This window comes from Melozone crissalis, unplaced genomic scaffold, assembly GCF_028551555.1.
Source record: "Melozone crissalis strain CALT ecotype California unplaced genomic scaffold, PUWL_Pcris_2 ptg000002l_1, whole genome shotgun sequence".
Classification (NCBI taxonomy): domain Eukaryota; kingdom Metazoa; phylum Chordata; class Aves; order Passeriformes; family Passerellidae; genus Melozone; species Melozone crissalis.
In genome coordinates, this window is record NW_026535780.1 from 20,574,394 (window position 1) to 20,598,366 (window position 23,973).

The window sequence follows — 23,973 nt, forward strand, 5'->3', positions numbered from 1 at the left end:
ATGCTGCCCTCGTGGGGCGCGCAGAGCCTCAGGCGGCTGCGGGAGCTCGGAGGGTGGCGTGGGAATGTGCCGGCTCTTCCCCGGTACCGCCCGCAGTGCTTCGGCCTCTTGCCTTTGAAGGAGCAGCTGGAAATGAAGGGAATGGTGTTTTGGTTATGCTGTCTTGTAAGGAATTGTTGTCACAGTAGGTTTACTTTTGTGGGACCAGAGGCGTCGGCTCAGGGCCCGGTAAAGAAGGGGCCACGCCACAACAGACGGCTGGTTTCATAGTGGGGGCAGCCAGCAGGGAGCCTCTCCTGCGCTCTGGTTCTGCTGGAAGGAACTGGGAAGGAAGAGGTGACGCTGTCCCGGGTGTGGGCACTCATAGACGTGCCACCCTGAACCGCACGGAATGGTGCTGGGAGTCAGCCACAGCGCTGGAGAGCCGCGCACGGGAAGGGAAAGGACTCGTTACAAAAGAGATGTCAACGAGCCTAGGACAAGAAAAAGGGAAAAATTCTGAACCAGGAATCCTAGGAGTTGGTGTAGAGAACTAAAGGGAGATACTGTATGTCAAGAGTTCATATTCTGTTGTGTACTAGGTTTTCCTAGTAGGACAGCAAAGAAAATGGCTAGACTTGATAAACTTCTTAAATCACATTAGGCTTGAGCTGTGTTATGGTTGCAAGAGCCATCCTAATTAATGTATGTGTTACTTTCATCTTGGAGTAAGATTTAGAGTGTGTTTGTAAGTGCAGTTCAGGTCGCTAAAAATGCAACTGGTTATCATTTGCTTGGGTTTATTTTGTATTGTTTGCTTTTTTTCTTCGATGCTTGCAACCAAAGGAGGGAATATTTACCAATTTACATCAATGAATTATACAGTCTAGTGCTCAGGAAATGTGAAACATAGAGCTGGGAGGAAAACAAATGTGTTGCAGCATGCTGGAGACTGTGATTTTCACCAGACTGCTGTGTGCAGTCTGCGAGTCCAGAGCTGCTGCCTGAGAAAGTTACTCTTGCAGAAATGGGATGTGTTGTGCAAGTGACAGACATTTAACATTAGAATAACTCTGCACAGTATTTCCAGTTACTAACTTTAAACAAATCACCTGATGTTTAAAGTAGAACTTCTCATTCAAGCTAAAGATGGAGCTGGAAAGGGGACACACAGCTTGGCTGTCTTGCTAATTTAAAATGAAAGCAAATAACCTTGTGAACAGTGTTCAGCATATGATTGTGTTGTCCTCTCCAATCTGGTGGTGCACATCATGTTTTTACCACTGTCTGTGTGCTAATAATGTATTGACAACAGATGAGCCTCAGGGAGAAAGGAATTCAATGATCAAGTGGGACAAGGTCATTTAGGCACTCCTTTAAGCTACTTTGAAAATCAAAACTCTCTCATAACTTTGTACAGCAACAAACTTGGGATGTTTTTCTGTCTGCTTATTTTACACAAGTATGGTGAAATGGTGAAATGATTTGAGCATCCATTTTTTTAATCTGATGAGACCTGGTGAACTGTCAAAAGTCAAACAGAATTGACTTTGGTCTGCTCCTCATTTCTCCTCATGTCTCTTACTAAATGTAATTAAAAATCACTCACAAAGCAATCAATATTATGGAACATGTGCCAAACTTTTAATAACCTCTTTAATTGAAAAACAAAGCTATCAGACCTTTATTAATTGCCATCTCTTATGTAAAAAACATGAATGGACTTAGGCATTTCACAGGTGCTGCTTCTCCAGGGAAGTGTGTGTCTTGGGGTTTTGGATGCATTTGCCTTTTTTTTTTCAAGAAAAGAACAGCTTTTTAAAAAACAAGCTTTTAAAAAATCAAGCTGTAGGTCAGATAGTAACTTAGAGCACAGTTTCCTGCAACAGCAGTCCTAGCAAGACAAGGTATTTCTGTGTGTAGTTGAATTACTGAAATAAAGCTGAGTGCAGAGTACAGAAGCCTTCTGAATCTTCCCAGTGCTCAGCAGTGATAGGGAGGGGGCTGCCATCTGTGTGTGGGGACCCTATAGCAGGCACTGTGAAAACACAGCTGTTCTCCCACTGAATATACACGTGGTATGTGGACTGTGAAACATGGTAAAGGTGTTGGCACAACTTCTGTGGCTTGTCTTATTTACCTCCACAGAGCACTTTGCATCTTCTTTGGGAATCTGACAGCCTCCATCTGTCTGTCAAACCTTTGCTGTTCTGGGCTCTGTGCATGGATGGTTATGGATTGGACCTGGAGTTTAAACAAGAAGTCCCATCCTCCTAGATTGCTTTCTTCAAGTCACCATTGTTTACACTTCTTGGTAAACAATGGTGAATTGTTTACCAAAGCTGCAATGGTGTCCTTCGTTCTCAGGCTGGAAAAGGATTGTTTTGTCTAACTCAGCTGTGAGGAGAACTTGCTAACATTTTATATGAAGTTCACAGTTATACAATAAAGCAGTACAGAATCTGAAGAATATGAAAGCTAAGTCTTAAGGCATCAATACAAAGGTACAAGTTGCAGACCCAACATTTCTCATCCAGATTTTCTTTTGGTACATTTCACATCCTGGAAACACTGACTGCACCATCAGAACAGTGTGTGGCCAGAGCATGGAAAGCTGGGGGTGGTAAGGAAGAGTTGAAGCTCCCTTTCTCTCCCATGTCTGCCTCTGTTCATGCACACCTACAAGTACCTACACAGGTTTTCATCCTTCTCCTTCCAACTTACACAGGGTGGGATGTGCAGATGCTGTTTCCTCTTCTGCCCCCTCAGCTGCCCTCTCTGATGCTGGCAATGGGTACTGGTGCACGCTGTGTGGAAGTCTGAGGTTTAGGACTTTGTCTATCATGCTTCATACCCCTGTTCTCCAACTCTAGAAGACTTTTAGTTCTCTGGTTTGGTTTGAAGGCTTTTCTGGTGGTTTGGTTTTTGGTTTGGCTTTGTTTTTTGGTTTGTTTTGTTTTGTTTGTTTGGTTTCGTTTTTTGTTTCTTTAAACTTCAGAGCCTGTCACAAAGGGCTTACAGAGTGCACACTGCCTTGGCTTGGAGTAGTGAGCCCCAGTGGGAGATGTCCATGTTCCTGCACACACTCGCACTGCAGATACACCCCACATGCTCTCTAACTGAAAACAACTGTGTAGGAAGTCACTCCATTATCTGCAGAGGGTAATTTTGTTTGGCAACAGGAGGAACTCAGCAAAAGCATGGCAAGACAAATCTCTTCCCCTGCCATGTGTCTGCAGTGCACTGAAGGGTTAAAGGGTCAGTGTTAGCTGCCCCTTAATTCTGGGATGCCTCAGGACATCAGAGAGGGGTGAACAGCAGCAGGTAGTTTTAGACTGAAGTGAGTAAAACAGTTGCAAGGCTGTTCAGTATTTTCCTGGCTTTGGAGGGGAGATGGATACCTCATTCCCTGCTCTCTTTCAGGTGGGATAGCAACTGTTTACTACTGTAAGTGAATTCCAAGGAGATGGATGTTAAATGTGACTGAGGAGGCTGTAGCGTAGTGCAGTTACTTCAGTGCAGTGTCTTCTGGTAGAATATGAGCAGTGCTGAGCTCTAAGGACTCACTGGGAGCAAACTGCATTTTAAAAAGGCTCCTGTCAGATCTTGACATTCCTGTAAATACTGCACATGGAAAGAATATGTGCTTTGAGTCCCTTCTACTTTCTTAGGAAACTTCCACCAGGATGCCTGCTGGTAAGAGAAACCTTTCAATCCATGTAATACAGCTTTTGTAAAAGGTGACAAGTAATTAATGTATGTTGCTGGCTGTGATTTCAAACCAAGACATAGGTTAGGTTTGGGGTTTTTTTGTTTTTTTTTTTTTTTTTTTGTTTTGTTTTGTTTTGTTTTGTTTTTAACAGAGCCAGAAATGTCCCACTGCTTCCTGGCACCTCCCAGCATTTTTAGAAAATAAGTCTCACTCCAGAAACACAAACTTGACTTGATCAGCTATTGAGGTCACATTATATGCTGCCTTTTTTTTTTTTTTCTTTTTCCTGGGGGTCAGGGAGGGTGTTTCCTCCTGGTATCAGACTGATTAAAACCATCTGTGGATGCCATTAGTGTGCCTCCAAATTCAGGTACCAACAGAAAAAGCTTGCCTCACTTAACCCATGAAACCACTTTAATGGCCAGGGCTCACTGGATGAAAGAGCAAGCTCTGGGATGAAGGTTATTACTTTACCATGCCTGCAAATATCTTTAGGAAAACCTTGCTGTTAAAAAAAAAGGAAAAAAAAAAAAGTAAACATCCATAATGATCCAGAGGCTATAAATTAGTCTTAAGAATGTCTGACAAAGTCATTAATTTTGAGAAACCTACAAAAAGCTTAGAACTGGAGAGGTAAATGTAAAGCTTATGTTACAAGAATTCTTGTAAGTTACACAAGCTATTTAAACCATGAGAAAACCTCTATCATAACAAATTTGAGAGAAAAGCAGTGGGAAACCTTAAAATAGAACATTCAGCCCTTTATTCTTAAGATTAGCATCTTGAATCCTTTTATACAGACTATGATTTAGTATTTCTGAGTTTCATTACATTTCAACAGCAGGAAGACTTTTAAAAATCTGGTTTTAGACCCAGATCAAAGCTGCACCATGCCAGAAACAGCCCTGCATGCTCCTGGTGCTGTCTCACGCTCCAGGAGCACTGTGCAGGGCCCAGCAGTGCTCATTTACTGGCAGGAGCCAGCTGACCTGGGGCTGCCTTTACACACCTGCCTTACACATGGGAGGGCCAAAATTCACACCTGCCACGTTTGCTCAGGCAGGGTATTCATGTTAGCTCCCTTAGCTCCCCATGGAGAATGTGCACAAAGCCCTCTCTTTGGGACCGTGGCTGAAGGGGAATTGAGTTTCCTCCTGCTGTGTGTCCCCAGAGGGCTTGCAAAGCTCTGCCCTCCCCAGAGAGCAGAGTGCCTTCACAGCTGCTGCTTGGGGCAGGCCCTGGGGACTCCTTGCCACAGCAGTCACACCTTGGCTGCTGCAGCCTCTGAGGTTGGCCTGATGCTGGAAACTGCCCAAAGGTTAAGGAAATGTTAAAGCAGAAAGTTTAGGAAAAGCCTTTAAAAACCTGACCTGACCAAACAGGCTGATGGAAAGGACTTGGAATTCTGTTTCTGCCATGAATGTTGCTGATGGAATGCCCTAAAAGCAGTGCTGGATGATAACAAAGTAAGGAGCCATTGGTTCCTATGGGTGGAAACCCCATGTGGCATAGACACTGATCTGGGAGAGAGAAGCAGCAAGGTGTCAAGGGCCATGCCTGTGCAAGAGGATCTGTTTAGAAATCTAGAATAAAAGGAGAACTGGAAGGTAACCTAGCAACTTCACCTCCTCATTTCTGAGGGCACAGAGAGCAGCCAGCAGAGAGCTCCTTTGGGGGTGCTGCTCCAAACCCCCCCTGAGTGCTGCTGGGTCTGAGCTGCTCCTCACAACTGCACCCAGGGGGGTAAAGGGGTAAAGCCAATATTGCAAAGCTTTTTGGCATCTCTTTGTACATATCAAACACATTTGCTGTCTTAAAATGATTGTGTTTTGCTGGTGGCATGAACTTCATTAAGTGTTTGGAAAGAAGTTAATAGACTTTTAAGTATGGTCATAGGAATAGCTCTTACTGCATGAAGCTTCAGCAAGCATCTTTTTATTTTTAAAATGCTTGAAAAACCTTCAGGGAGAAGAGACTTAACTATGTTAAAAGATAGCTGATAAATGCCTGTAGTTTTTCCACAGGAAAACTGAACATCAAAGCAAAGTGATTCCTAACCCAGACTCTGCTACAGCCTCTCAGGAAAAAAATTTTTTTTTATGTCCCACACAAAATACTTTAAACTTAATAAGTGCTACTTCAATGAGGAAGAGCAATGTGCTGGGTAGGATGACAAGAAGACATGGTTGTAGCTGTGTCTTACTGCACTTTCCTCCTTTAAAAGCCATAAAAAAGCCCCCAAATGCCCTCTGTGCTGTTGACTCCTCAGCTCCTCTTACTGTGTTGGTGTGATCTGACTTCCTCATCTACTGATGTGCCTGCAAATAATAAATTTTTTATAGTATTTAATAACATTTTTACTGAGGATTAGTCAGCTGTCAACATGGCAAACTGTAATAAAAACTTGTTTTATGTGGAACTCTGCTATATGGAAGCTTTTGAGATCCTGTGAATTGTTGTGCTTCCTACCTTTTCTGTGGCACTGTGTTTCTAATTCTCCTGATTGTGTGGTAACAAGCAGCTCTTGGCAGATGCAGTGGATTTAAGGGTTGAGGCAGAAATGCTACTTCTGTAATCACAGGTCTGAGAGTGCTCAGAGCTTTCCTCTGGAAACAGACAACAAAATTAAAACAGATTTGAAAAACTAGAGGAGGACACCACAGGCAAGATGATGTGATGGCAGTAAAAATCCAATGGATTTTGAAGGCCTGTTCCTATAACTGCCTGCAGCTCTTCCCATGGTGTGCAGTCATTGCCTGAAGAAATGATCTTTGGTGCCTGACAAAGGCTGTGGTTCTCAGACACCCCATGGGATGGAGGTACCCACTGCAGCTGTGCACTCACACAGAAAGGGAAAAATGGGCTGAAGGTTTTCCTTTGCTGTGCATGTGTGCAGTGGCACCTGCAGTTGCCTTTCAGCCTGATGGTCCCACTGGGTGAGTCCAGAGGCAGCCCTGAGGAAAGCAAGACCTTGCCTCCTAAGCTGGGTGAGGATGTGTGTACATAGAAAATGTGTCCCAGTGCTGGTGTCTGTTAAGAAATATGTAACAGATATAATGCAAGATGATCTCTACAGGCTGCTTTTTCAAGCTTGCTGGTTGTGGTTAACTGAGGAGAGAAAATGGAAATTAGCACAGCTTCAGCTGAGGCAATTGGCACAGTCCCTTTGCCCAGGTGTGCTGGGGCTGTGGGCTCTTTATCCCAGGCTGCTGCAGGGGTTTGTGAACTTCCAAGGGAATAAAGAGTCCTATTTCCAGAACTGATGGTGAGGGCATTACCTTGCCTTCAGGACGCAGTACTCACTGCTTGGTCCAACATGAGTCCAGTCGGTGCCCTAGGATGTTGCAAAGGAATGTGTTACTCCTGGGCACTGCACCCAAACCTTAGGAGTACTTGTGAGACACCAAATTGTCAATTATTGAAAGCATCACACCCAGGAATCTCTCATCAATGTTTCAGTTGGAGCTGACCCATCCTGTTCATGACAGCAGACTAGCTGCATTAAAGGTGGTCCCATACAACTTTCTTAAGGGAGCTGGGGAAAAGAAATTCATAAAAGTAAGCCTTCATTTTTGAGGGTGAGATCTGTGTTGTGAAGGCTGTCCCCCACTGTGACAGTTTCTTGATGCCCCTGCACTTCTCCTGGGGGAGTGACAGCACATGCTGTAGCTGGGGCAGAGGCATGAGCATCATAGGTGCTGCTGACTGGGTTAGTCCTCAAGTCCAAGTTCAAGCTGCTTTCTCTTCTCCTTTATCTCATACCTTTATTGGGGGTGCTCATTTTCTGGCCAGCTGCTGATGTTTGAGCTTGTAGGAATAATTTCCCACCAGATTTGAAAGCCCCTTGGGCAGGATAGAGTGGCACAGTGGACAGCATGACTGTGGAAATATCACTAATGATATCATTAAAATGCAGGGGGAGAAAAGCAATTCAGAAAGTGATGATGAACTCTGGTTAAAGACCAAGTGCTGCCACAAGAAATTTTGGTTTAAGTTGAAATATGCCCAAGTAGATTATGCCTATTGTCCTGAAGATGAAAGGGAGGTTTAGCATTTAACCATTTCTCAGGTGTAGATTTCCTGGCCATGGTTCAGTGATGAGCCAAAGCTCCTGATGTCCTGCGCTGCACTGAGGACTCGTGCTGTGGCCTGACAGCACAGTGGGGGCTTTCCAGCACCCCACCTTGGGGTTCTGTTCCAGCCTGGGCACTGCAGACTCTTCTTCACATACCATACTCTCTCTTTTCAATTCAAATGATTCTTTTTGCCTGAGGGCATAGAAATACAACATAAACTGCCATTTTTTATGCACACTTTTTAGTTTTTAATTTTCCAGCATTAGTCCCCTCAAACCCACATCAGTCAGTGCAGCTCTAATTCTAATCTTAGGAAAAGACCCCTCTTCTCTTCTCTTCACTTCTCTTCTCTTCTCTTCTCTTCTCTTCTCTTCTCTTCTCTTCTCTCCTCTCCTCTCCTCTCCTCTCCTCTCCTCTCCTCTCCTCTCCTCTCCTCTCCTCTCCTCTCTTCTTCTGGTGAGGGAGGAAACGAAATTATCAAAGGAACGAAATTGATACAGGCTTGCAAGAATAGCCACTTGCAGTTTCCAAACCCTTTCCAGTTCTTTCTTTGCTTTCATATTATTTTCCAAGGAAGGTGTGGGTGTATGTGCTCTGATCTGCTGAGTAATGTTTAGCCCTCCAAGACACAAGCTTAGCATCTCTTCATTCCCCCCACTCCTGCACTTGCTACATCCTAACATTTTACTTACGGTGCTCTTAACTGGTGATTGATTGGCATCCCTTTTGTTTACATGTCTTTTTTAGATGTAAGCAGGAGGTAAAGCTGGAGCCTTGGGGATACACCAGTATCTCCAGAAAATCATCACTCCATAGTGTTCTCTTCCAGACTGATCTTACCAAGACTCTTTCCAATGTGTGGTGCAGAGGCCAGGCCATCCTGTTGTTAGTCTGGTTTCCTGATTATTTCCTTCCTTACAGTGGATAATTCATATTGACAAAATTGGGTGAACTGCAACATCACTGGGTGATGTTGCATTCTGATTTAATAGGATGCCGTGGTTGTGTCAGGAAAAAAATAAACCACTATTGATTTCAGAGGCTTGATCTGTTAATGCCTTTGCAGCTATGACAGTTGAAAACCCAATGCATTTCTGGGGAAAAACTCTACTTTGTCAAGGCTGGTTTTGTTTCACTGACTTGTTTCAAGGCAGTGTGATAATTTTACACAGTATCTGATTGCCACGTGTCTGAAACACCTTAAAATCCTTGGGTTTCTCACACCTGGTGTGTGTGCAAAGGGGAGTGACCAGAACAGAAATGTCCCTACTCATAGTGCTGCTTCTGAACAGCTCTTTCTGCATGATAGGGGAAATTAGGGTTAATCAGTGCTGTTTGACTGACCTCCTATCAGTCTCCAGACCATGTTCAACACTGCTTTTTTAGGGTTTTGGACTTGAATTGATAAAATCTGCTCTTTGTAACTATATTTTCTTCCATTTATGCCTTGCTAGAATTAGAGCTCTGATCTATATAGATATAACCTGGACTGTTTTGTCAGCATGCTTGCAGGTTGCTTCAATTTAAATTTTGTTACTTGCATGGAGAAAACAGCTTTAAGTCTGAAAATCTGAAATTAATGCTGAGGGCCTGAAGGAGTGAGCCAGGTCTCAGCTGCAGAAAGATATTCCACCCTATAGCCGAAGTTTATTACCCCTGCTGCTGTACTACAGCCTCCAGGTTTGGCTTCATCCCATGTTTTTCCTTTCATGTGTGATGCTGGATGTTTGTAGACTGCCATTCACTCCTTTTCTCACTTCTTACCCTTAAGCAAACAGCAAAGATAAAACACAAAGTCCAAAGAATGTTTATGTTAGAAGTTCCTTGAAGCTGCAGGGGAATGAGTGACATGTGGACATATATGCCTCAAAAATCAATGAGATGCAGAAACTGAAGGGCCGGGAGATTATTGTGTGATGGAAAGGATTTAACAGTCTTGCTGGTTCTCTGCCCCTGCCTAGGGGCAGGTTTGGTCACAACAAAGTGATTGCCAGCAGATATTTGTCTGGTCAGGTCTTAAAGACTCAGTGGTGGAGGCTGTCTCACCCCTCTGGCCACTGTCAAGGGCTCCATTGTCCTTATAATTAAAAACATGCTGAGGGAATCTGTGCCCAACATCTAATGCCAGTCTTATCCTTCAGAATAGGAACTAGTTATTTTTTGGTTTGCAGGTTACAGAACAGCTGACTGACTTCATACCTTAGTCCTTAAGCCTCTTATATCAATGTTTGCATGTCTCTTGCAGTCTCCTGAAAATGTCCAGGTCTTTTCCCCTCTCTTGAAGGGCATTCTTTCTGGTTATGCTCTTGGCTTTTCTCTGGACACTTGCCAGCTGGTCCATGTCTTTCTTGAAATCCAGCCCCTAGAACTTCAGTTCACTGGATTGCCCGGGGAGGTTTTGGAGTCTCCTTCCTTGGAGATATTCAGAAGCCTTGTGGACGTTTTTCTGGGCAGCCAGCTCTGGCTAGCCCAGCCTGAGCTGAGTGGTTGGACCAGATGCCCTCCAGAGCTCCAGAGGTCCTGCCACCCTCACCCATCCCTTCAGTCTGTGATCTGAGGCTTTGCTGAGTGTCACAGGGCTGAACATGAGCCAGCAGTGCTCAGGAGCCCAAGAAGGCCAATGACATCCTGGCCTGTGTCAGCAATAGTGTGGCCAGCAGGACCAGGGCAGGGATTGTCCCTCTGTACTCGGCAATGGTGAGGCCACACCTCGAGTGCTGTGTCCAGTTCTGGGCCCTCAGTTCAGGAAGGACGTTGAGGGACTGGAGCGTGTCCAGAGAAGGGAAACAGAGCTGGGGAAGGGTCTGGAGCACAAGTCCTGTGAGGAGAGGCTGAGGGAGCTGGGGGTGTTTAGCCTGGAGCACAGGAGGCTCAGGGGTGACCCTTATTGCTCTCTGCAATGCCTGAAAGGAGGCTGTAGCCAGGAGGGGCTCGGTCTCCTCTCCCAAGTAACGAGTGGTAGCACAAGAGGAAATGGCCCCAGGTTGTGCCAGGGGAGGGTTAGAGTCAATATTAGGGGAAAAATTTCTCACAGAGAGGGTTGCCAAGCATTAGAACAGGCTGTCCAGGGAAGTGGTGGAGTCACCGTCCTGGAGGTGTTTGAAAGACATGTGGATGTGGCATTTAGGGACATGGGTTTCATGGAATTGTAGAATTCTTAAGGTTCAAAAAGACCTTTAGGATGGTCAAGTCTGACTGTCAACCTAGCACCAGCACCATCTTTACCATTGAATCATGTCCTCAATTCCATGTGCACATGATTTTTCAACATTTCCAGGGATGGTGAATCCCAGGTTTAGTTGTGAAGTTGGCAGTATTAGGTTAATGGTTGGACTTGATGATCTTAGAGTATTTTCCAACCTAAATTCTTCTATGTTTCTATTTAGATACACCTTTCATAGAGAGTTAAGGTGAAATGTTTGTAAAAGTACAGAAAATTATGGTTAATTTGAGCAACACAAATATTTTTCCCCGACATGCTGTCCTGAACTCAGTGAAATTTGTTCCCTTGTCTGTCTTTTTTAAAACATAAATCTCTGTTTTACTGCTGACTTTTGGTGGGTTTTACAATACCTGCAGCAGGTTTAGGACCTCATTATTTATTGGCACTTAGAAATTGGATCACCTACATGGAGCAATATTAAGAAAAATCTGTATAATTACAATTTTAAAAATAATTCTCCAAGTTTCGCTGTATGGGAAAAATACTTGACTAGACATTCAATCTCTGCAGGAATTAGAACTGCCTGAATTAGACCAATAAATGAACAAAAATATCTTTAAATGCTCATGCCTACAAGTTTTCATCCCTTTACTAGCAAAATAACACTGTCTGTAACAGGCTGAATTAGGACATGTATTTGCCAACCCTCCTTCTTGGGTGTGGACAAAATAGTGACTGCTCCAGCTGCTCTTATGAGCTACTATCTCATGCTGTGGGTTGTGCCTTGTCCTACACAGCAATACAGAGAAAAAAAAGTGAACCAATGTTCTCCTGTAATCAGTGCTGGTACATGAGAAAACCAGAAACCATGTAATCTAAGAAAACTAAGGAAACCATGTCTTAAATGATTTTAAATACTATAAAACCCCGCAAAAGTTCAGTTAGGTTTTTTCCTTCCTGGGAATGATTATCTCTGGGATATTTGTCTAACATGTATTTTTACTGCAGGGTAAGGCTGCTTGTAAGTGCAGGTCTGGTGTGTCAGGGAATGTCTGTCTGTGGGTAGCCTTTTATTTAGTATCACATCCCTGAGACACACACCTAAAATTGTTTGGAATTTCTGGCTTTTGGTGCTGGTTTTGTCCATGTGCTCCTTCTTCCATCCTTTGTGAAATGGCCTTCTTGAAGGCAGAGTTGAAGGGTTTCCTGTATGAGACACACACACACCTGGGTGGGTGTTTCATTGTGTAGTGGTGCAGCCCTTAACAGACCTGCAACCTCAATGCAGTTTGTTGAAGTATGTGATCATATTTTAACAGGCAGAAAATGTACATTTCTCCTATGTACCTTTCTACATACCCCCTTTCTACATGTAGTTTCTCTTTTTATTCAACTTTATTCTCTACATTCCATAATATATTCTTTTTAATTTGTAGTCAAATCTTAAGGCCACTTTTAGAACACAAATGTGCTTAGGAAAATTTCTTCAAGGAGCCCATACATAACTTTAGCATCTGTTAGTGACTTGCTGTGAATTAAAAAGGCTTGAATATAGGTCTCCCTAGAGGTAAAAAATAGTGTGATTAAATCTCTACATGTCCTTTGCAGTGGAAGCTTCCTTCTCAGTTTGTTTACAGATACTGATGGATAAGATCTTAGCGTTAAGCTGGAGACCAAGCTGTGTGGAAGTGCGTGTGTGTTTTGCAGATGATGACTGGTACCTGTGCCACGTGACCCTCCTTGCCCCAGAGGAGGAGCTGCTGTCCTGGGCCATGTACCCGTACCCGTACCTGGCGCGCGTCGACCCCGATGCGCGCAAAGGCGCGCTCGTCTACCAGCTCACGGCGCGTTGCAGCAGCCCTGAGAACGCCTCTGCTGCCATAACCTACACTCTCACTGCAGGTAGGGCCAGTCTGAAAACAAAAGGTGAAATTCTCTTTAGTTGCAGATGTTTCTTACCGAGTTTACAATTTCACGGGTAAATTTTTCCCGTGGGGAATCCTTAAAGATACAACAAGTACAGCAAACAGAAGCTGGAAGTGCTGTAAGTAAAAGTTACGTGGATGGGAATCTTTCTTCTTGCCATTTTCTTTGCTTATTTTGAAATTGATGGCAGCTTTATTGTTAGCTTAAGGCTCAATTTCTTACTTGTTCTTGTCTCTTTTACACTGCTGGTCAGCAAAACAGTGTGTGTGAAAGATAAGGTGAACAACTGGAAAGGTAAAAAGTAGTGCATCCAAGGACAGAGGTGGATGAGTTGAGGATGGCTTACTTTGAAACGGTGAAGGTGCCAATGTCCTTGCTGTGGGGCATGTCTCATAGCAGCTTTGTGCCTGTGTTGGTAGGTGGTGACGAGCGATTCCGAGTGGATAAGGACACTGGCATGATCATGACCACTGGTCTGCCTCTGACGTGGAACAAGGAGTACGTGGTGACTGTGGAAGCCTCTGATGAGCAGGGCAACCGAAGCCCCTACGCCTCCGTTTCCATCCTGGCCGGCTCCCGCCCTCCGCAGTTCACTAACATGTCCTACAGCGTGTTTGTCCCTGAAAACACTCCAGCAGGAGAAAAGTGAGTTGTGCTTGGTTGGGTGACTCCCTCCCTGCAGTCTGAGAGGAGCTTCACAGAGCACAACAGGGTGAAAGTGTTGTGATTTGCTTCCTAGGGCCATGCATATGCATTTGTCTATCACACTTTAAAAATAATGTTGTGTTTTCTAAAAGAAATTATGCCTCTTTTGATGTTTCTCCAGTGTGACATGGGTCTCCATGTGTCACATGTACTCTGGGATGCTGGAATTATTTTAATGCTTTTGGGGTTTTAGTGCATTGCATCGTGAATTAGAACAGCCAAACTACTGGCTATGCATCTCCTAGTGACTTAAACAAATGCTTGAAAAATAGTCTTTTAATTAACCAGATCTGGAGTTGTTTGTGTCCTGTTTGACTTGTATTTAAATTTCTAGAAAGACAAGTCATTGCCATACTTTTGAGATAACAGCAGCAGTATGAAGTGCAAATAGGTAAAGCTCAGTCTCCAAGGGGCTCTGCTGTTGCACGGAGAGTGGCAAAGCCAAGCCACAGTGGGGAGATGCTCTCAAGCTGGCTCTGGGTTTATTGTCACTGTTCAGCTATTTGAGAGCAGAATGGGCTTTAAGGCCTCTAAGGAGCAGGTGGAACAGTGCCATACGGCCTCTAAGGAGCAGGAAACCTCAAAATAAACTGATGACCTAGGAAAAAATTGCTGGAGATGTGCCACTAATCCTTAAGAGAGACTGTATGAGAAGGAGGAGGGAAATTTCTCTACTTCACAGGAGCTTTCAGTGAGATGAGCTAAAAGTGTATTATGCTGGTGAAAGACTGGTGTGAGAGGTGGAGCTTCAAAACACAAGTCACAGTAGGGAGGTAAATATTCCTTTGATATCCTGCCAAGGTGGACAGCAGGATCTGGAAAGCCCTGTGCTCCATGGGTTTCCCATCCATGTCTAAACCCATTTCTTTTCTAAATATACAACTACAGAGAAACTCAGAAGTGTAGTAGGTCACTTATTCCTGAATAACTGAGAAACTGGGGGTAAACCAGTTTCTCAGTTATTCAGGAATAAGTGCTGTCATTTCAAAGGCTACAATAGGGAAGGAAAAGATGTTTTAGTGTTCGTGGGGGTTGAAATGGGTTTTTATTTCAGCACTACTATATCGGTGAATAAGTTTGGTGAGAGAAGAGAAGGTAGATGAGCTCCCTGTAGCAAAAGTGGTTTCCAGTCTGGATACAAAACTGAGCCAAACATTGACAGAGTGAGCAAGACACCTTTCCTCATCCCATCCTCCTCTAGCTGCTGAGGAGACAGCTTTTGTTGGTATTGTTTTGAAGCAAAGGTTGTTCTCTCGTTCTTTGCAGAGTAGCAGTTGTTGAGGCTGTTTCTTTCCAGAGCCAGCCTCTTTCCTACACTCTCCTGACCAACCCCTCTGGGCTGTTCCGGGTGAGGCAAGAGAGTGGAGAGCTCAGCCTGACCCACCCCGTGGACTACGAGAGCGAGCACCACCTCTACCACCTCCTTCTGAAAGCCATGGAAGTTGAGAGCACTCTCAGCAGTGTGACTGAGGTACTGGAATCTCTTCACTCCATGGTCTGCCAGCCCTTGCTCCAGGACCAGTTACACAGGTGGATAGCCCAGTGAGGATGCTGGGCAGCAGGGAGCCTTGTAGGACAGGCAGAGATCTGGGCTCTGACCTGGGTTCACATCTGGGCTCTGCAAAAACCTCTTGTTAGTACTCTTTGGCTTTGCCTCCCGTCTTGGGAGTGGAGGAGAAAACACTTCTCTGTGTTCCAGGAGTAGGGTGAGAAGAATAGCATCAGAGGTGTAAGGATGGGACAGCAGCAAAAGCACTGAGTGCCACTGCAGTGTCCAGAAAATGGTGCTCCTTTAGCAGTGTAAGAGCTAAAATCCACTCTCAGTGTGTCCTTTTTCCTCAGGTCATGGTCCATATCACCGATGAAAATGACTGTTCCCCTGAGTTCCAGCGCTCCATTTACAGCAGAGACAATGTTCCCGAAACCATTCCCGTTGGCACGTCTCTTCTGCAAGGTGGGGACCATCCTGTCACCTCTCACTTCAGTCCTGCCACAGGCCTGCTAGTTTGTTACCTTTCCATGGTCTGGCCGTGAGGAAGTGCTCTCTTCCACAGGCACTGCCTTGGTAAGGTGTGGATGGCAGCTTTCCTGGCAGTCTGGGGATGACTCTTAGCTATCCTGGAAGTAGAGCTGTGAGTGTCTTCAGGTGAGGATCACTGTGCTGTGCCCAAGGAGAGATCCTGTGCTATCCAAGGGCAGTTGAAGCAGCTGATACGAAATTACTTTATTTCCTTTAAATGTTGTAGCTGTCTTTTAACTCATCTTGGTAATCTTTTTGTGTGCCAGAAGCAGCTACAATTAGTTTTACTTTCCTTAATGTGTTAAGAAGAAAACCTGGGCTTTTTTTAATGGGCAGCTTGCTTTGTCAAATAGGCATTAATGCTGTATAACTGATTTTCAAAGTGTTAAAGGAAAAATAGTTTGAAAGTCTGTGAACTTAAATTTATGGTTGTGGCTTACCAGTCATCATCCCATGTTTGTTTTTAACATGGCCATGTGTCACTTGCATATAAACCCTGAGTGCACAGGTGACATTTTTAGAGGCTAAAATGGTATGCTGATAAAAGACTTCAGGGGGTATGGACTCTGAGAAATGAGTATGTGCCAAGGCAAGACTTAGCAAAAAGATGAAAATGTAAACTTCCCAAAGCTGGAGCTGAACTCTGCAGGTTGCAGAGGTGATAAGAAGTTTAGCTTCCTTTGTGTAAGGGGGCTGCAGGGCCTGTTTTCTCTAAACATTTGCAAAGAGAGTTCAGAGCTTGTCAGACTTAATTTTTAGATTTAATTACTCTTGGGAAGAAAGAAATTTATCAGACTAACCAAATCCTAAAATTCCTAAGCATGTGATTCTCCTTAAAGAGATTAATATTATTCTGTCCAGAGGACATCAGAATTAAAGCTCATCAGAATTCCACTTGTGGGGAAAAACACATATGCCCCATGTCCAAAGCAAGCAGAATGTCAAAGCTGTGCAATTGCATCCCACGTTGTTGTCTTGCCACATGGGGTACGTTTCAAGAGAAAGAGCATCTTAGAAAAGAAAATGTGAGGTGGAAGTATAGTGGCAGTCAGTGGAAATGGGTGTGTGAAGACTCACTTGCTGTGGAAGGCTGAGCAGGGTTGTTGGTGGCTGCAAGGGAGCTGTGCCTTGTGCAGGATGAGACCTGGGCCACCAACTCTGACTGCCAAGGCAAGTGTCTCAAGAAAAAAGACAAAGAGCTCTTACCCTCACTGTAGCTCCTTGAGGGATGGGATGTTGCAGCCTCAGAATGACCCACAAACCTTCAGCTGCATCACTGTGCCAGCAGGACAATGCTTGGAGCTGTAGCTGGCAGCTCAGTCAGCTTTTGAGCCAGAGTTATCTCGCACTAAGCTAGTTCAGAGCACGTGCAAAGCCAGCACAGAGCTGCTTGTGCCTGGCATATGATCCTTAAAATATCCTTTGCAAGGCACACCAGTTTCCAGGATGGAACAAAATGGAGAGGAATGGGATTCCCAGGTGCTATTGGGAAGTAAGGCATTTTTCTGTCATGTACAAATGCCACATTCCCTATTTGCCAGAAAACATCTGGGGGAAAAGAAGCGTATCGTTAAGCACATAGAATGTATTTCTGTGAGTGGTTAAATGCCTCATTAATGGCTGTAGATTAAATCTGAATTTTTCAAATCAAAGAAGTTTTTCACATTCTGCATGCCTTTCTAAAAACAATACTTAGCCACTATATTTGACAGTTTTAAATCACTGTCTTTTTAGTTTTTGAGTTTTGTCTGTCAGTGCAGCAAAAGAGTGATTAACACTAAAACCCTTGATTTTGTAGTCTGTAACATAAACATTTATTCACAGCAGGATTTGGAGAGATTTTGAATAAGATGTTAGAACCACTCTAAATATCTTTGTAAACAAAGATGAGTAACTTTCCATAGGCATATGCAGTTGAAATTTTTTGCAACTAAGTAGAGCAGTTCTTCAGTGTACTTTTGAAATCATTCTCTGCTCTTTTCCTATTTTGAGTTAGTATTCTGATAGAGGCAGGTTGTTTCTGCCACCCCTCTGTGGATGGTGCTGCAGCTGTTTGCTGGGGTGTCCACACGCTGCAGTCACTGTTCTGGTTGCACAAGGCTGTGTGCTGCCACGGTGGCTGCATCTGGATCCTACTGGTAGAATAAGGAGTTTGTTTATTACCAGTGTGGGAATGATGTGAAGCCTCGCTGTTAGGCTAGAAAAACTGCAAGGTAATTGGAGAGGTGAGCTTCTGCTCTTAAAAATCACTTTTGATGCTTCGTTGTGCTGGTTTGCTGCTCCTGAGCAGATGGGACGCTCAGTGTACTGAATAAACACTGGGAGGGAATGTTTAATCACTCTTCGTACCTTGAAGCACCAGGTAATTAAAAAGTATGTAACTGGCTGGGAGCTAATTGAATTTGAACATAGCATTCCTGGAAAGAGTGAGGAACCTGTTTATGATTGATAATGTTAACCAACGTGCATACTGATTGTGTGCTAATTACCAGTGTTGACTGCTATTTGTGCAAAGCATTTTGTGCAGTGCTGGGATCACAGCTCCAGCAAATTCACCTGACTGAGATCACTCAGGCTGGGTTGGAGCAGAGGGAAGAGTTGTTTTGATTTTTCGCTCCCAGCCTCCTCCTAAGTTCCCAGATTCTAACCACAAAAAACAACAACAACAAAACAAAAACAAAACTACAAAAAAAACCTTTTATGGATGAAACAGATTTAGGTGATGCCTGTTCTCAAAAACTGACAAAAAACCAGAGTTGGCTTGGTGGTAAACAGCATAACCAAACCTCCTTTGCAGTATGACTGTTCTGTTAATTGTGTTCTCTAACAGTGCTTGCAACCGACTGCGACTCTGGCTCCAACTCTGAGATCTCTTACTTCATCCAGAGCACTGATTTTTCCATCACACGTCACGGGATCATCAATTCTAACCAGAGGCTGAACTTTGAGCGAGCCAACCACATGTACGAGTTTGTGGTGATCGCTGTGGACAGAGGACACCCCCCTCGCACGGGGACGGCGTCCGTGCGCATCCGCATGGCCAACGTCAATGACGAGGCTCCCGTCTTCTCCCAGGCCCTGTAAGGCACCCTCAGCCCCTGCCCTGCTCCTAAATGGTGCTGGTCTGACATGTAACCTTTGTGCACCTGTAAACACCAGTGAAATTGAAGGGTGATTTCTATATAGAAAGGCTTTAGGAGTTGGACTTTCACTTCTAGAGTGTATATTAAAAAATACATCATTTGTGATACCAGTATATTGACTTTATAGAGAGAGAACAGAATGAATCAAAGACCTGTCTATACAGGGAATGATTCTGACTGTGTTGACTCCTAGGTCTCAAAGTGATTATCCATGTATAAATAGGTGACAAATAAATATGGTAGTTAGCAAACTACTACTAAAATTTAATTTTAGCACCAAAAGATTTTATTGTAAGCTAATTTCATGAGCTCCTGCTTCTTTAAGACTTCCTTTTCTTTCCTGTCCTCAATCGAGACAATTTCTATTCTTTGCACAATTTTGAAGTCTGAACATATCTTAAATACAAAACATACATATATTTATTTATAAAATTAAATACTATTTTACATTCATCTCTGTAGTATCTGATGCTTTCCATTAATATATAGGGGCATAAGAAACACTGCATGGCAGATACTAGTCCTTTTTCTCAACTTTAATAGATAGATGATCCTGTTTTACAGTACAACTTATTATGGTGCACATTGTTATACTCCAAAGGATCCTTCAAAATTAGGTATACCAAAGGTACAGGATTACAATCCCAAAATAAGTACCAAATGTTGAACAAAGAAGACCTAAGTCATATCTTGAACCAATTTAAGATTCCATGATTGCATGCCCAAAGCTTTAAAAAGCCATTCATAGTGAGTTCATACTGTTGCTGATGGTTAAGAGGGTGATGGTTATTCTGACACTTGTGTGCTGCCATTGCTCCCTTGTGTCCATCAGTTACAGGACGTTCCTTTCGGAAGATGCTGGTCCCGGCACCTTGGTGGCGACTGTTCGGGCAGAGGACCCTGATGGGGACGGGCTGCTCTATCTGATTACAGGGGGCAATGAGGAGGGCAACTTTGAGCTGGATAGCCAGAAAGGTAAGGAAAGAGGGTTTAGAACTCAGGTATTTACTGTCTAATCTCTATTGACTCTGCCCCACCTGTGTCTCAAGAACCATAAGAAAGCTCCGTATTTATATAATCTGCAGATGGAAAAGCTTTGTATCAGTGAGCATTAGTTCTTTGATATGATGGTTGTTCTTTAACTATCACCCAAAACTTGGGATCCTCGTCCAAGCCTGTGCAGACTAACATAACAGTTACTGTGCTTTGCTACCAAAATACAGTAACTGTTCAGAGAAATGTGATGGTCACTTGATTTTGTGTGTTTACAGAGTAAATTAACATGACACTTTATGCTTCCAAATTCAGGTATCATTAAACTCCGCAGAAACCCACCACCCAGCCTGAAAGGGCCACAGTACACCCTGAATGTCACTGCCATAGATGACAATGCCTCGGGGGGACCCACTCCTCTGAGCAGTTTTGCTGAGGTTATTGTAGGAATTAATGACGTTAATAACAACAAGCCTGTCTTTAGAGAGGTGAGATGTCTTTCTGCAGATACTCTTTTCCCATCTGAACTATAACTGGGGTAATAGTCTCTATTGCTACTGGTGGCTGCTGGTGGGCTGTGTGTGCAGAAGGGCTGCTGAAGGGTCTGTGTGTGCAGAGCAGAAGGAACTTGTAAGTGAACAGAAGACAGCTTTCTTCCTAGAGGAAGTGTAAAATCTTCATCCTCCTTTTCCCTTCCTCTCCCTTAGAGATTGATTTCTTTGTGTGCATAGGTAATAGTAGTGATTTCCTTCCAAGTTTTTCCCAGACCTGCTGGAAGAAATATTGACACTGTGCAGCAGATTCACGTGACTCTGTGTAATATTTAGGGTCGGATGTTTGGGTGTGTTTTTAGTGCGCTTACTACAGTGACAGCACCTGGGTTCTGGAGAACCAGCCTCCAGGCACGCGTGTGCTGCAGGTGGAAGCCTATGATGCAGACCTTGGCATCAATGGAGAGGTGAAGTATGGGCTCATGCACCGAGATGGAGCTTCCCTTGGCTTCAGCATTGATCCAGACACAGGTCAGTAGCTTTAGCTTACTGAGAAAAAATGAAAATTGTATGTTGTATTGTAATAAAAATGCCTCTGTATCAGTATGTTCATGTGGGCTCATGCTTAACCATGTAACTGCAGGGTTAGCTGTGACAGTTTATAGGATAAACACTGGAAAATGCTCAGGGTATGTAAATACCCATGCACATCGATTAGATAGGATTAGATTAGATTAGATTAGATTTTATGAAGGTTGAAGTGATTCAAATCATAGTAGCATAGAATGGTTTGGGTTGGAAAAGAGCTAAAGGATTATTTATTTCCAACACCCCTGCTGTGAGCAGGGACATCTTCCACTAGACCAGGTTGCCCAATGCCTCATCCAACCTGGCCTTGAACACTTCCACAGCTTCCCTGGGCAACTTGTGTTAGGCAGTGTCGCACCACCCTCACAGTAAAGAATTTCTTCCTGATCTAAACCTGTTCTCCCTCATTTTAAAGCCATTACCATTTTTCATATCACTACACGCCCACAGACCCTCTCCAGATGTTGTGTAAGCCACCTTTAGGTGCTGGAAGGTGCTGTAAGGTCTCCCTGGAACCTTCTCTTCTCCAGGCTGAAAAATCCCAGCTCAGTCTGTCTTCACAGGAGAGGTTTCCAACTCTCTGATCATCTTCATGTCCCTCTTCTGGATTCACAGATCCACATCCTTCTTATATTGAGGGTTCCAAATGCAAATTAAATAGGGAAACCATCCCAGTTCAATAAGAAGATAAAAATGTATTCTGTATCATTTACCTTCTTATTTGGATCAAGGGTAGCTATAAGAATGCAGAGCAGAAAGTGTGATTTTTGCAGGTTAAGTTTATTCTTCCCTATGATGTGGCCACAATTTATTTCTCATTTTATGCACAAATAGGAAATCCAGTGCACTGCAGGCAAAACCCTCATACCAGAACAGGGCAATGATGTATTTCTATACGATTTATTTCAAATGAAGATATTATGTAGTTGTTGATGTTTCTATAGTCAAAATAGGAAAACGGGATATTGTTATCTCCAGGACTGTGCAGGAGATTGGAAAGGACTACAACAGAGCTAAGAACTCCGAGCATAGCGAGAAAAATAGGTCTAGAAGTGGCCTCAAGAAGGTCAGTTTGAAATCTGCTAACCAGAAGAAAATAGCTGAGACAGGGAGAGACTTGATTAGTAGGGAGGAAAACCTGAGAATTTGGAGAAAATGGTTTGGTTTATCCACTATATGATTTTACCCAATTTTAATCTGTTCAATGAGACAGCCTCCAACTCCTGTAGCAGAGGTTAGTTTGGTCATGTCGCTTGTGTCTTCTGTGCTGTGACTCTTCCTCAAGTAATAATGAGCTGATTCAGTTACTTGGACTAAACCTAGAGAGGCTCTTCAATGAGAAGGAGAAAGTCCTGTGCTCCGTGAACCATGAGATAACAAGATACTCAGACTGACCTTTTTATCAGGGCAACAGGAAAATGTGGCATGTGAGGAGAGTAGACAAGAGAACTGGAGCTGGTCTAGTGCAAGAATGCCTTGCAGGGTCGGTGAGGATCGAGCCTCACGGCTGTGCTGCACACAGCCAGAGCTTCCTTTTGTGCAGGAGTTGTGCAGGTTGCTCTCTGCAGACCCAGTCCTGAGGCTGTGACGGCAGCACAGGAGTGTCTGTGTTGGCAGGAGTCATCACCACCACGCAGAGTTTCGACCGGGAGCAGCAGCGGGAGCACACTCTGTCTGTCACGGCCACGGACCGGGCGCGGGAGCCGCTGATCGGCGTGTGCCAGCTCACCGTGCTCATCGCCGACCTCAACGACAACGAGCCCACGTTTGAGAACAGCCGCTACCAGTGTGAGTGCTACCAACTGCTTGTCCCAGTGCTGCCACGGGAATTGGCTAGGAGGTTATTCCTTGTAACAGCAGTCAGTCTGTTACGTGACCAATCTTCCTTTGTTGCCCACTAGGCCAGTTACTGTTTAACCCATCATCAGTAGGAATGAGCAGAATTAACCAATGCTCTTTAGTCACTGCAGTTCTCTTAAAAACATTTACATACTCACTCCTACAGATGAGGCAGGTCTGATCCCTTCTCTCTGCAGCTTTTCTCTGCCCAGCTTTTTTCCATGCAAAATTTTTATTTGATGTCCCAAAACAAAACATGACATCCTGGCTCAGAAATCATCAACCCTGACCACAAGTACAATTGACATCTGTGTCTCTGTAGCATGGTATCTCTGAATAGACTGAAGTGGCATTTATGTCTTGTCAAACAGCACAGAATCCTTGGTTTCTAGGCTGCCTTTGGCTGGGAGCCAATGCCTGCTGTGTCTGTCCTGCTGAGCTAGCTTTTCCCATTTGACCTGGTGACATTCCCTTTTTCATCCCCACATGATATGCTTTACATCAGTCTTTTGTTTAATTTGACTTGATGCTTCTCCAGTAGAATCCTGCATTTCATTATTACATTTAATGTCATCCACAAGTCATGAGTATAATCTCTAGCTGTTGGACTGGAACAGGTCCTTCCTTGCATAATTGCTTGAAAATGGAAAAAAAATTGTTGCTGATGCATCTGCCAACAGCTTCATTTTGGAGTTTTTTGTTACTTGTGTGGAAATGTCATGGAGGGCAAAGCAGTGACCAATGCCCTATTAAAATGAAGATGGCTTATAAGAAAATTGTCTTTAACATCACAGATGCCAGCATTTTAGAAGGATTCAAAAATAAGTTGGATGTTTATATTTTAGGAGTTTAACAATAAGTGACCTGCTGGGAAATATGATAAATGTACATCCACATCTCAAAGTTATGTACAAGGACAGAAGGCAAATTGTGTTGCACCTTTTAAAGTATCTTGTAGTGACTAATTCTAAGTGCCAAATTCATTAAAATGTGTAGATTTGGAATAGCCATTTCTACAGTCTTACCAGTGTCTTCTGGTAAGACTGCAAACCTGGCCAAAGCAGCACTGAGAAGTTGAGTAGGAATGTTCTTTCTGGAGAGAAATATTTTTGAGCGGAGCAGACAATCCCTGATGTAGAGGTAATGTTTGTGCAAAGATGAACCTTTTATTCCACCATCACACGTGTCCTTCAGGTGAAACTGCCCAGGATTCTTTTTCAAAAGCTGTGAAGCTGAGAGGTTGCATTTGTGATTATGGTGGCTTCAGCACTTTGAGAAACAGGCAGGGTTTTTTTCTTTTTTCATGAACAGAGGGTACTGGCAAAGGTTCTGAAGAAA

At 43.8% G+C, this 23,973-nt stretch overlaps 1 protein-coding gene and 1 pseudogene across 1 annotated transcript in view; both read left to right on the plus strand.

The window, feature by feature from the left end:
• Nucleotides 1–10,919, plus strand: LOC128932673 (uncharacterized; annotated as a pseudogene).
• A 1,606-nt stretch (nt 10,920–12,525) lies between these two features.
• LOC128940730 (neural-cadherin-like) overlaps nt 12,526–23,973 on the plus strand; it is a 41,095-nt gene continuing 29,647 nt past the window's right edge. The window contains exons 1-9 of the mRNA XM_054282413.1: nt 12,526–12,832; nt 13,276–13,501; nt 14,828–15,032; nt 15,404–15,515; nt 18,412–18,661; nt 19,557–19,699; nt 20,033–20,205; nt 20,571–20,739; nt 22,414–22,584. Of these exons, the coding sequence (XP_054138388.1) occupies nt 12,526–12,832; nt 13,276–13,501; nt 14,828–15,032; nt 15,404–15,515; nt 18,412–18,661; nt 19,557–19,699; nt 20,033–20,205; nt 20,571–20,739; nt 22,414–22,584 (1,756 nt within the window). The remainder of the gene's footprint in view (nt 12,833–13,275; nt 13,502–14,827; nt 15,033–15,403; nt 15,516–18,411; nt 18,662–19,556; nt 19,700–20,032; nt 20,206–20,570; nt 20,740–22,413; nt 22,585–23,973) is intronic.